The sequence below is a fragment of the Mauremys mutica genome, chromosome 6 (genome assembly GCF_020497125.1).
Source record: "Mauremys mutica isolate MM-2020 ecotype Southern chromosome 6, ASM2049712v1, whole genome shotgun sequence".
Taxonomy (NCBI): Eukaryota; Metazoa; Chordata; order Testudines; family Geoemydidae; genus Mauremys; species Mauremys mutica.
The window spans coordinates 44,445,936-44,459,487 of record NC_059077.1 but is presented as its reverse complement, the minus strand read 5'-3'; the positions used below and the strand labels follow the sequence as shown (position 1 = coordinate 44,459,487).

Below are 13,552 nucleotides of genomic sequence, written 5' to 3'. Positions count from 1 at the left end.
TAAGGAGTCTGGGGGATCAGCACTGGTCCCGGGGTCCAAGGCAGCTGGACCGTGAGGTCCCGCTTACATAACGGGGTAACAGCCAGAGAGCCTGTGCTCAGAAAGTGTGACCAAGAGGACAAAGAAAAAGTGCTGCAGCTGACTCAGACCAAAGGAAGCTTAAGAATGTGTTGGTCTGGCATAGTGGGACCCAAACACAGCAGCCTACGGGTGCTTTATGGGGGCTGGAACAACAGAATAATTCGGTTTATAGTCCATAATTTGATGTAATTCTTGAATTTTAAATTCTCGTTGCTTACACATGTCCTTTGTCTGTGAATCTGCTGTTAGCATCTCTGTAACATTGCCAAGGTACATTACTGTCTCAACTCCATCTCTGCTGAAAATTCGCATCCAAACCATCAGCTTCTTTCACCTTGTTAGTCCATTCCCTATAGGCTCTAATGTTTCCAACCTGTGCAGAATACTGCTGCCCGTCTTCTCTCATGTTACCATACCTAGAACTGCAATGCATTCATTTACTCCTCAAACAATTCTCCTGGTTCCACGCCCACTTCAGGATCCAGGTCACAATTGTCCTTGGCCAGATCCTCAACTGATGTAAATCAACATAACTTAATTGACTTCAATGGAGCTACTTTGATTTATGACCCCTCTTTGTCCCTTCACACAATCTCACTAGTGTTGGTGCAAGAACCTTCTCCTTTGCAGCAGCTGTCACTTGTAACAGCTTTACTGTAACTCTTTGCCTCATTAATTCAATCTCCTTTTAACTCTTATTTGAAAACATCTTCTTTCTCTTACCTCAATTTCTTTCTCCTTCTGCTATTATTTACACTCTAACTGTATTATTTCTCTCTCTCTTGTTATTTAACTCTGTAAAGTGCTTTCAGGTAAAGTTTTTATGAAAGCTACTCTACAAAACAAAGCTGTATTTCATTGTATTATGGCAAATGCATAACAAACCATATTCTGACACACTCTGTGGAACAAAAATAGCCTACAAAGAAAAAGCTTAATGTCAAACACATTTGTGTCATTATGTAAAAGGGAGAATTACAGTGTTTTAATTGAGCATCAGGGGACATGTTACCAGTTTCAATCATGCTTCTGTAATCGTGCTGTACACAAATGATGCAAAGGAAATCTTCAACAGAATATATGTGTATCTATTACACAAAGAATATACAATATGATGTGTATCCACATACCTGTATCTTTTAAGCACACTTGCATTTTCAGAGTTTTGACTGTTCTATAAATGATCAAGGCTTGACTAATAAACTTTTTGCCAAAGGGAAGCCCTCTTTCCCTTTGTCTTCTTTGAAGCATTTTAGCTAGGAAAACTTATTCTTAACTCAACTCAGTGATATTTCTGTTAGAGTTCCTTCACAAGATCTATCCTTTGGAGGAAGGGGACAGTTATTTTCGGGGTTTTTTCTTCTCACCGCTCCTATTTTGCCTCAAATCTAGCCTTAACTGCTTCAGGATTAAGGACTTTAAACTCTCATCTGAGATTCAACACTGAATGTTCTTCTTAGTACTTCCAACTGAAGGCATTTGATGTTCATGATAATAGGTTTTAGATAGCTCTTTGTACAGTGTTCTGGAACTAGATGTGAAGAGAGTTATGCCCTGTAATTGTCTATGCATTGTGCATTGCCTTGTATTGCACTCTCGGACTCTGTTTCCATACTGAGTTTATTGACATTAGCATCTTCTTTTTGTAGAAAAAATAAATAAAAAGCAGACTTTGGAATCTTAAATCAAAATAACTGTTGTTCTTCTATCTTTCAGTTCTATAAAAATTAGTGGGGTGAAAACCACCACCAAAAAAATTCCTTAGCTGTTCACCCAAACCTAAAAAGGAATTCACTCTGGCCATATTCACTTTTCTAAATGAGAGGTAATGCAATTTCAGAAACTCTTGATCCTATACCAAAAAATTAATTGATTCAGTTAAAAACAAAACAAAATTCCAGTGTTTTATCAGAAAAATAAAAACATGCCTGCTTAGTTTAAAGCAGATAACTGAGCAAATAATTCACAATGAAAAGTTTACTCTGATTTTAACCTCTTTTTACATATTGCTATTGATTCAAATTTATTTGTTATATGAATATACTTGTCACTTTTTTTTTTCAATTTTCTACTCTGTTTGGATTGATTAGTAATAGTTTGAGAATTCGACACTTGTTATCCAAAAGTCCCATGGCATCATTACTGTTCCCTAATGGGATAGATCTAAATCCTATCAGCAATCAATAGGAAAGTCTGAAGAAGCCACTCGGACTTTGACTCTCTCAGGGAGTGGTAGTAATAGAGCCAGATGTAGCAGATAAGCAGGATGATGGAATTTTATAAAATACTAAGCTTGTCCTTTCAGGCTCACACAGGTCCTGTCAGAGGCATCATTCCTAGAAAAAATAGACTATTGTAAAACATATTGGGTGGGTGTAGCATTTAAATTTAATTTTCCTGTCATATTCACACATGTGTATCTGTGAGATCCTATTTGCGAAGGTTGCAGTGATGTCCTTCTTTGGTTCATTTTGTTATCTCTGGATGAGGTTTCTGGCAGGGGGTTGGGGAAACTTTTCCCCCAGCTGTGTTGAGCAGCCTCCCATCCCACATAAGGTATTACCATTTCCAGTGTGAATAATCACAGAGAAGTTTAAAATTCATCCTGTGAGCATTTGTGTAAGTAAAGCTTGATCCCTTGAACGTCTGTGGAACAAGAATAGAATAAATGCTGGGGATAATTCCCTTCCCTCCCTCTCAAAATAAATATTTGCTGGGCCAAATTTGGTGTAGGTTTATATGCAACTATTTAAAAGTCGACAGACGTCAACATGTGACGTGCTCCTTGTTTCTTTTCATGTTTGTTTTTTCTCTCCCATAGGGTGGAGTTTTAGTATGGGGTCTGCCTACCAGTTTCACAGCTGGAGAGTATTTGTAGTCGTCTGTGCACTGCCCTGTGTCTCCTCAGTAGTAGCACTCACTTTCATGCCAGAAAGTCCAAGGTTTCTGCTGGAGGTAAAACTTTCAACATGTTCTTTATAATTCCCTGTTCCTGTCAATCTTGTGTCTGAAGCATTCATCCCCATAGTATCACAGCACCAGGTACCAATATTATTTAAGAAGTATTAACATAAATCTTTTCCGTAATTTGGTCAAATTTTATAGGTTGGAAAACACGATGAAGCTTGGATGATTCTCAAGCAAATTCATGACACTAACATGCGAGCTCGTGGGCAGCCTGAAAAAGTCTTCACAGTGAGTATTAATCACCAAGCTGATCTCTTAGAGCAGCATCCGTTCTCCTGTCAACCAGGTCCTGAATGGTTTAGCAAGCAGTAACTGTACTCTACATACCTGTGGTACATCTGACTCAGAGTAAGGAAGTTATTCTACAGCCCTGCCATATAAACTAAATGGCTACAGTTTTAAAATCTACCTAAGGGAATTAGATACCCAGTTTCCTTTAACATGAATAGGTATTAGGTGTCCAAATCTCTTAGCTGGCTTTGGAAACCTCAGCTGGTATATTGCAGAGCATGTGAATCAGTGATGTAACCAATATTCTCCAGTTTTAGTGTTCCTTAAGAAAGCTGCTGCAAAGCCTACCTCTGCATTAACATGGATAATAGTAAACACATACAGAAGGATAACGTCACTGGACCTCTAACAGCTGCTTTTTATGCACTGAAACCTTTTCAAATGAATTTCAGTTTTTACCCAGCTAAAAGAATAAAGTATTCTGCACTTTTGTAGAATGTCTTTTTTTTTTAATATCAAGATCTCAAAATATTTAAAAATAATTTTCTGATACCCTCCTGGGAAGTCGACTATTATTGTTGCCTCTTTGGCCTGAGTTATTACCAATATTCAGGTCCTTGCAGATTCGTTTCCTTTCGGAGGAGAAATGGATTATATGAGACAAGTATTTCTTTGGTGCAATCCTGTTTATTTACAAAGAATGTATGCGAAGTCTTGTTTCTCTGAACACGGCAGAAACAAACCACAATAGTCAGTTTCCTTGCTCAGAAATCCAAGTCTGCCTCTCCGGCCAGTTCTGTGCCCCAAGACACTCTGTCTCTCTGCTCCCTCTCAGACTAATGCCCATGACTGGTTTTTCTTGCTTTCTGCTGGCTTTCTTGTTGCTTTAACACATACATCTTGCCAAAAATAATCCCCTACTCCCTGCATTTGCAATCAGTCCCAGGAGAACCCTTCAGACTTCACAATGTAACTCTGCTCAGGCTTTGCCATGTAGCCAGTTGCCTTGGGTGGTAGTGTCTGTCCTCTTCAGCTGTCTTCATATAGGAGCTTAGTTGCTCTTTCAGTTTAGTCTAAAAGAAGGGTGCTTAGCACTCCCATCAGCTTTAACCAGGTCTGTGACTGCCTTTGGATCAAAGATCCACTTGATGGCAGCCATTAAAACCTTCCAGCATAATGTTGTTGTTATTACACCTGCTAATACCTAGTGTCATTTGTAGATAAAGCAAATTGCCTAAGTCTACACAGTGAGTGAGCAGTGGAGCTGTGAAAGAACCTGGGCTTAGTTACTCCTGCTCCACTGATCTAACTGCTAGAGAACAGTACCTCCTTCTACATCAGTGGTTCCCAAACTGGGGTGAACCCCTGGGAGTTCATGAAATGTTACAGGGGGTTCTTTGGGGGGGATTCCCTAATGGCATACAGAGCTGTCTCTAGGGACCCCGGGCAGCATGGGGCCAGCAGCCTGGAGCCCCTGGACTTCCAGGAGCTAAGCAGATCAAAGCAAGCCTATCTATCACACTGAGGAGATTTAAACTTCAAGACTCCTTATAAGAAATAGAAAGGGAGGTGGATATTTTTTGCTGTTTTTAAAATTAAATAGGCAGCTAGTATTGTTCATAATAGCTTTAACTTGTTCTTAAAATTTTCTTGTAACATCCGTTGTTTGCCTGGACTGCCTGAGACCTGAATGCTTGTGTACGAGGAACTCTTTGAGTTGGCTTCTTAAATACCTTTATGCTGTTTCACATCTGATACTCCTGGATGAAACATAGGAGCCTTGTCTTATAACAGGCTTATTCAAAGAGATACAAGCTACAAAAGTGAGATCTTGGAAGATCTTGTTTTCATAATGTAATAAAATACTGTAATGATAAATAATTAATAATAATTAAGTGTGTAATAAGCATGTCATAAAAACATTTTTGTTATTTCCAAGATCACTGCTTTTATAATTTATGCTCAGGTAAAGGAGAAAATCCCTGGAAATATTCATTTTTAGAAGGGAGTTCGCGAGACTTGACATTTTAGTGAAAGCGGTTCACAGGTTCTTAGTTTGGGAACCACTGTTCTACATTAATTATTGAAATAAAATACTGGAAAAATTATTAAAACTAAACTCAGTGTGTTTTTAAATTTTGTAAATAGTTTGTCAACTTTTAATATGATTAAACCTCCACTTTCCTATTGCATGGATAAGAGGTAAAACATCAGGGGGTGGGGATTTTTCAGTGCTGCTGCTGTTAGTGGTGGGAAAACTTGACTCCAATACCAAAGTATTAAAGGATTAGAACCATTGTATTGTACATCAAGGTTATGCATCAAAGTGGTTTCCTAATGTAGGTTTGTGTTTTCCTAATACAATATTAACCGATTAGAATGTTAGTTTATCACAGTTTCCTCATTGGACTATGTTAGCATCTTATCATATTAGGCACACATGCAAAGAATTTTTGTGTAATTTGCTTTTTTGTCTTTAATTTTTTCAATTTAAATTAGACCTGGCTATTGTGAATTGTTATCCAACTATTTACTCAGCTGGTATTCTTAAACTTCATAGCTTTATCCAGTCTCACTGTATGCCTTGATAATTTGTCATCTCTTATTTGACGTCTGTGTTAATGGTTATATCAAAAAGATACAGATCCTTTGGTAGTTAACATGTTTTCTGATCCTGCAGCAGATGTAATTTCTATTAAATTCAGGTGATTTTCCTTTTTCTTAATTTAATATGAGTGGGTTTTTTTGATACATTTTCCTAATTATATGATGTCATATTGTCCAGAAGCCACTTGTCATCTGCCAGTAATATTTACACTTGTTTCCAGTATGATTAGGGCTTCACCTTTAGATATGGTTATCAAAACCAAAATGAGAAGGAGACAAATTGAACTGGGGTGGGGAATACACTTAGGCTATGCCTACACTAGTAACTGGGTAGGGTGGCCACTCACACATTCCCAGAATAGCAGACATGCTGGTACTTCCAGGAATAACACGGCTGTGCCCCTGCTGGTGTGACCCTGCCAGTGTAACCTCACACTCGCGGTGCGTGCAAGCTCACACCAGCAGGGGCAGAACAGCATGACTCTTCAGAATGGTGTCCCTTGTCTAATACTGGACAAAACCACATCCGGTTTTATCTGAGTACAGCCACTCAAAAAGAGGACTGTCTGGTTTTAAACCAAACAAATGGCCTGTCTAGAGCTGAGTTGTGATCACTCTGCTTGTGTACACATACTCATGCTAGCTAGCAGAGGTATAAATAGCAGTGTAGCCATGGTAGCATGAATAGCAGCGGCAGAGGCTTGGCTTGGCCATGCTGAGTAAGTACGCACCAGTTTCAGGTGGGTGTGTATTTAACATGGCTAAGACAGGCCTCAGCTGCCGCTACTCATGCTACCCTGGCTACACTATTTATACTCGTGCTAACTTGTTGAGAGCTATCACACCCCAGCTTGTAGTGTAGACAAAGCCTTGACATCCATTCTTAAAATCTGGCCCAATTAAAACTATGAAAGACACCATGTAATATTATTGGGAAATTGCAGTGACTGGGATAAACAGCAGATCATAATGCTTTGGACAGAAAACCCCTTAATTTTAACATGGAAGGGACAAACCAATCAGTCCTTATTATCACTGACTTCAAAATAGAAGCCACTGATTAAACTAAAGAGCAACATGTAGAGTGGATCCCACTGTTCTCTGTGACCCGTGTTAGAAAGCAAGAATGGGTCAGTGGTTAGGGCACTCACTTGGGACCTAAGAAACCTGGGTTGAGTCCTTGTGTGACCTTGAGCAAGTCACTTTTAGTCTCTCTGTGCCTCAATTCCCCATCTTTAAAATGGGGATAATAATCCTTCCCTACATCAGAGTGTTGTGAGGATAAAAGGCCATGAGATACTTTGGTAATGGAGGCCATAGTAAAACCTAAAAAGAGTACCTAGATATCATGGAGATAAGCACTTTAGAAGCAGATGAAATTATGGATAAAGAATAGTCTTTCCATCGTTAAAGCTACTAGCAGGTTCTGTTTTATTTTTAAGCACCCAGAGTTCTGGTGAGCAAAACTGATATGGCCTGAATGTTGGAAGGCTAAAGAACTTTTCTGCACAGATTCAAGAAAATCAGTTCAACTATTTTTAAATTACACGTCATTAAAAATTACCCAGGTTTGACATTTTGGCTTGTCTAACATTTCTCTGTATTCCTCTAATTCAAAAAATGACTTATTAATACAGTATTCTTCCTGTTGCACAGGCAAGAAAAAACTTGTTGCTGTCCACTAACAAATGTATTACTACAACAGCCTATACTATCAGTAGAACTCAGTGGAGTTACACTGGTGTAAAACTGACATCAATGAGTGGAGAATCAAGCCCATAATTTTCGTAGGCAAATTTTGCAGGTGCAATTTGAGTCCTCTTTTGGAAATAGGTGTGTGGTGCTTAGCACATTTTAGTTGCTACCACATTATTTATTTATTTATTTATTTAGAGGTATCAGGAAGTGCCTATTTATACCTCTAGAACAGTGGTCTCCAAACTTTTTTGGTCACACACCCCTATCAGTAAAAAAAAATTTGAGCACGCATCCCGTGACGCGCCGGCTCTACCATTTTTGATGAAGCAAAAAAAAAAAGACGCTCAGACTCCCGCACAAACTGACGAAGCAAAGCGCAAAAAAAAAAAGCGCTGCTCCTGCCGCACACCCGCCAAGAATCCTCTTGCGCACCCCACTGCTCTAGAAGACATGAAGAAGAGCTCTGTGAAGCTTGATAGTTTGTCTTTTTCTCCAATAGAAGTTTGTCCAATAAAGGATACTACTTCACCCACCTTTTCCCTGTCAAATCCTGGGACAAACATGGCTACAACAACACTGCAAATATTTATACCTCTAGGCAGTTACGTTCTTAGGCCATGATTCACAATTAGTCACGTGCCTAACTTCAAGTATATGAGTAAGTCTCATTGAAGGCCCCAGGACTACCCACATGCTTAAATTTTAAGCACGTGTTTACCTTCCTGAACTAGGGCTTTTAAAAAAGCATACATTAAGTTGCCTTGGATCGATATCCATGTAAAAAAATCTTCCAATCCACTACAACCAAAATTCTTCCCCCTCAGTCAATTCATATGGCATTTATGTTAATTGAGCATTTTTTCTTGGTGAATTTTCCTTTACCGTGTTTCATTAGTTTGTAAAATTTGAGGCACTATGTACTTCTAGTCATCTGTGGAATATGGAAGTTGCCTTTTCACTCAAATATGCAGCTATTCTTGGTTTTTTGTTTTTGTTTTTTTCCCATATTTCATACCCTGGAAACTAGACTTGCTTCAAAATATTTTTTTCTACACCTACCCAACAGAAAATCTCCCACTTAGAATAACTCAGTCTTGCAGCTCTCTCATTATAGTCACAAATTTTTACAGATAAAAGACATAAAATGGATGATTGGATAACTTAGTATTCTTGTTTCTTCAAATCTTTTTACTTATTCAGCTGAGCATTTTAATAATTTTAGTCAGAAAGGGATTCTGTTATTTCTTTCAGTATATTATCCAACTGTATTTTGTTGTCATTGTTGAGGAGCATCTTGTATATTCTATAGGTGTAGAGTTAATTCTGCAAAAACAAGTTCTCCAGCTCTAACCAAAATCATAGTTATTTATATTAGGAACATTTCTATTTTGCTACCAGAATCTGATTTAAAAGGATGAGGATTTTGGGCTGTATCCAATGAAGATTAGTTGCTAGAAAGAGCTCTGTGACAGGGTCTACCAGGCCCTGAGGCCCCCTCCTTGGAGGCCTCATGATCCTACCACACCTCATCCCAGAAAGAAGAAGTAGAGGTGAGTCCTCCACGTGGCCTAGAGAGGCTGCATGGGACGCAGCCAATCAGAGAGAGGCTGCAGGGAGCAGCCAGTCCGGACACAGCAGGCCCATATAAAAGGAGCTGCAGGGCAGAGGTGAGGGCAATTGTTCTCTGGAGCTGAAGGAGTAAGGGTGGTGTTCCTGGCTGGCTGAGGGAGCTACAGGATCATGGTTCGAGCAGCTGCTGAAGGGAGCAGGGGAGTAGAGAAGCTCAAAGACTTCAGCCCAACAGTGAGAGCAAAAGTGCTGGGGCCAAGGGGAAGTGGCCCAGGAAATTGTAGCAGCAATGCAGTTTAGTTAAAGGGACATGGCGAGTGGTTGCTATTTGTAGGGCTGGGACCTGGAGTAGTGGGCAGGTCTGGTTTCTCCCATTTGCTGCTGGGGAAGTGGCATGGATGTTGAACTGAGAATACAACCCTCCAGAAGGAGACCTGAACTGTTTAGTAACCAAGCTGGCCCAGAGGTGGCAAAGACATTGCCTCCGAGGAGGGATCCCTGGAGGTATGGCTCGATACCAGGGCCAGGACCTGAGCCTGGGAGGGCTACAGGAAGCGAGAGGCCAACCAAGGGGTATTGGGATAGGCCCCCATTACAACTGTTTACCCTGGAAGGGAGTTGTGTTTCATGTTCAGACTGTGTGACTCGACCGGAGGGGTGAGTTACTGAAGACTTAACCACAATATTAGAGAGGGCATGCACATGCACTCGGCCAAGAGTGCACACGCAAGAGGTGGATGCCATCCTGTTACAGGCTCTAAACAGGAAACATTTCAACAGTGCTGGTAAAGAGTGCAGATAAAGTCATACTGAATAAAACAATGAGCTACTACTTTGAAGCCTACAATGAGCTATGTTTGGGCAGGTTATCTTCCATTCCTCTATTTTAAGGGAGGTGTGGGGGGAGAACACACTTTCTTTACTGTAAGCCCTGCACATTGGCTGTTGATCAGAAATGAATCTATCCAGCAGTCTGCCTGTTTGTGTCTATCAGTTACAGCTATTTTATGCAAGTGTTGTGGTGCAGAGGCCTGTACACTAAGTTGTTCAAGGTTAAAAAAAAATAATGGCCTGTTCCACAAAATTCTTTATGAAGGTCAGGAAAAGTTGGAGACAAGTAGATGGGTCCAAATTGGATTGTTTAGATTAGATTAAAAGACCTGTGACATTAGACTCTTCAAAGTTCCTGGTAAAGTCACTGGTTGGCATGGCAATGAATTGAAAGTAAAAATCACTGAAGTGTGCTTTGATTAGTTAATGGAATGAGGCTGCTGCCTCTTCCAGGACATTGTATATCTCCAAGCCCCAAGTAAAAGGGGGGAAATGGATACACTTTACCAGGGCCAAGTCTGGTCCAAGGAACCCAGCCAGAGGGCCACAAGCACATCACCAAGAAAAAAAAATTCAGGCTAAATTGTGGATCTTTGAGTTTGACTAAATAATATTTAGTCAGTTTCGGTGAGCATGTTCGTACCTAGATATCATCAAAAACTGCAGATCTACAATGGCACAGGAACACTTAAGTCATCTTGCTGTTTTGCCTATTGAGTGTGAACTCATAGGAAAACATTGACTTTAGTGGGGTCCTTTGTGCTTTTGCACTGGAAAAGTAGAGTCGTAAAGTGATGAGGCCTAGCTATGCCATTTCAGAACAAATATAAATTTTTCTTTCATTAGTGTCAGTGCGGGGTGAGATGGGGACCCGTGTTAGGAATTTACCTTGAGCCCAGCAAAATGGTGCTCAGGGCCTGTATATCTGGGGTTGCGGGGGTGGACTGAAAGAAGCAAGCTTTATCATCATTGGCCACCACCCTCTCTATTTCTGGAGACGTTGTTATCTATCATGACACCATTGGGCCTTTGTTGTCCTGATCCTGACCAAACTGGGCAAATGAAAAGGAAACAGATGACGTTGCCACCTCCACTGCTTTCAGCTAAATCCCATATAATATCTGGAGTGTGATCCTTGAGTTCCTGCTGTTATCCCTCCCCCCATGGCATTTTTCTTCCATACCTTATTTCTTACCTTTCTATTTGTCTTTTGTCTAAAAAAAAGTCTGGCTGAGCTGACCAAGACAACTCCACCTTTTGCCATATTGCTGTGAGCCTGTCTCCAGACAGGCCAGTGGTCCCCAACCTTTTTCATCTGGCAGGCGCCAGACAACGAGCCACCATGGCTGGTGGACGATCATCCGCTGAAATGCTGCTGAGAAGCGTCAGTGTCAATAGGCGTCACCGCCGAAATGCCATCGACAAGCAGCAGCATCCAGAGGCATCACTGCCGAAAAACAGCGGCATTTCAGTGGCGACACCTCAGTGGCGATGATGCTTCTCGGCGGCATTTCGGTGGATGCTTGTCCGCCGGACAGTACGCAGGCTCACATAGATGCCCCGGCGAGTACCATGGCGCCCGCGGGCACCGCATTGGGGACCACTGAGACAGGCAGTTAAAATCACAGCTTTAAACAGCCCAGCACTGGTACAAATTTGCCAGGTGTCAGAGTAGCTGATAAGGCCATGTACTATGTCTGTGTTTCTCTGGTGGCAAGGCTGCAAGTGAGAGTCAGCACCAGACACACAAGCTGCATTTTCTGTCTTTGCTGTTGTTTTGCTTCCCTTTTGTCCGTTTGGTTTTGTCTTAAAGAAAACAGGACTGGACTTCAACAACAGCTTCAGCCCATTTCAACTAACGTTCTCTTTTCCTAAAAAGGACATTTAATAAACATTTTTAATACCATCTAAAGATGGTGAAGCAGCGGGAGAGAGAGGTGGGAAATCCCTATAAAAGCTCCCCACAGCTAAAGGGAAAAAGAGTAAAGGATATTGTTAAAATCAAAGCTGTACCTAATACTTTATATTTCAAAAGCTTTAACTATTTTCCTTCTTTTTTGGTATCTCTAATAAATGATTTAAAAGACCTTTAATGGTGTTTGTCACAGTGAAAGTAACCCAGCAATAACTGAACACATAACCCTGGACCACACTCACCTCTTTAATGCTATAATAGTGAAGAAGGGTTTCATTAACATTTTATCCCTAATGGGCCCAAGGCATGCCCTTCTCAGCACCAAAGTGTTATTGTGCATTTTGTTTGTTGATTAGCCACATATTCCTCCCCATTGTTTTCCCCCAAATACGTACCTTAGATATATTTCAAATAGGACAGCATGGCATACATGGCAAATTGTCTCATACTTCATTCAGTTTGTAAGAAATTGGGTATTTCTGCTTGTTATGCTCTTACCCACAATAGCACCTTAAGGCCCACATTTTTGGCAACTCTTTGTTAAAGCAGCTGCAAAGTTGACCTAGTTTGTTTGCACAGAAACTAGTGTTTGAATATGCAGAAACCCAGGTCCAAGAGCAAAAGTGTGTGCAATAGCACACCTGATTTGGGCATGTAAACTATATTGCATTTGCAAATAGGATATTTGTAGTTGTTAATTTCCAGTGAAAACTTTACACTTCTATCTTTTTGACAATCTGCCCCTAACTGTCTGCCCATCTTTAACTTATGGAGCTTATTTAAACTTTCAAGTCCTCTTTAATTGCATTTTAACGGTTCAAGACAATGCTGCCCTGTTTCCATTTACAGGTTAACAGAATCAAAACTCCCAAACAGATAGATGAGCTCATAGAAATTCAGAGCGACACAGGAACCTGGTACAGAAGGTGTTTTGTTAGAATCCACACAGAGCTATATGGGGTAAGTAATAAAATCCAAGCTGTAGTTCGTGTATATGGTAACAAGAGAGCCATCATTAGTGCCCAGAAATGGGAGTGATTGGATGACCTGATGTGGACAGCTGGTGTGCTGTACACTGAATATGACACCTGGCTTCAGGAACAATCACAAGATTTCAGTTTCGCAGGACAGTGGGAGAGAACTGAGCATCATAGAGATGATGGGTCCATCCTCCATAAGGAAAAGGGCAGCCCAGGCCCTTATGAGTCATTCCTAACAATAATATGGGACTATGTCTCAAGCACTGTTTAATATATACTGGAAAAACAAGTGTGATATTGGGTCAGGGGAACATATGATGATGAAAAGGTTCTATCTGTTTAAGGTTTGGGATGGCCACATTATTAACAGTTTGTGAAGCCTCTCCAGGAAGGGAGACGGTGGTGTATCGTGGGAGATGTCGTGGAAAACCCCATTTTCCAACCAGCTCTGCTGTAAACCTTCTGAAATGAAGGCCGTCCCAGCTCCTTCCCCTTTGTGTAAAGCACCAAGTTCTAGATGTGATGGGTCATGACATATCAGACCTTGAAAGTGTCAGTATTTCTGGGCGAAATATTGCCTGTCCCACTCAGAACAGTATAATTTTGGCAGGAAAGATGGAAATATTTCTGATCGTTTTGTTTTTAAACAGTGATTGTTTGAAGCTATATAGGG

General features: G+C 40.7%; 1 protein-coding gene across 15 annotated transcripts in view; it reads left to right on the top strand.

Annotated features, from left to right (window-relative positions):
- The window catches only part of SV2C (synaptic vesicle glycoprotein 2C), a 312,143-nt gene that overhangs the window by 270,844 nt on the left and 27,747 nt on the right, over positions 1–13,552 (top strand). For all 15 annotated transcript variants that reach the window (XM_045021369.1, XM_045021381.1, XM_045021379.1 and 12 more), the window contains 3 exons: positions 2,903–3,036; positions 3,187–3,276; positions 12,749–12,859. In XM_045021369.1, the coding sequence (XP_044877304.1) occupies positions 2,903–3,036; positions 3,187–3,276; positions 12,749–12,859 (335 nt within the window). The remainder of the gene's footprint in view (positions 1–2,902; positions 3,037–3,186; positions 3,277–12,748; positions 12,860–13,552) is intronic.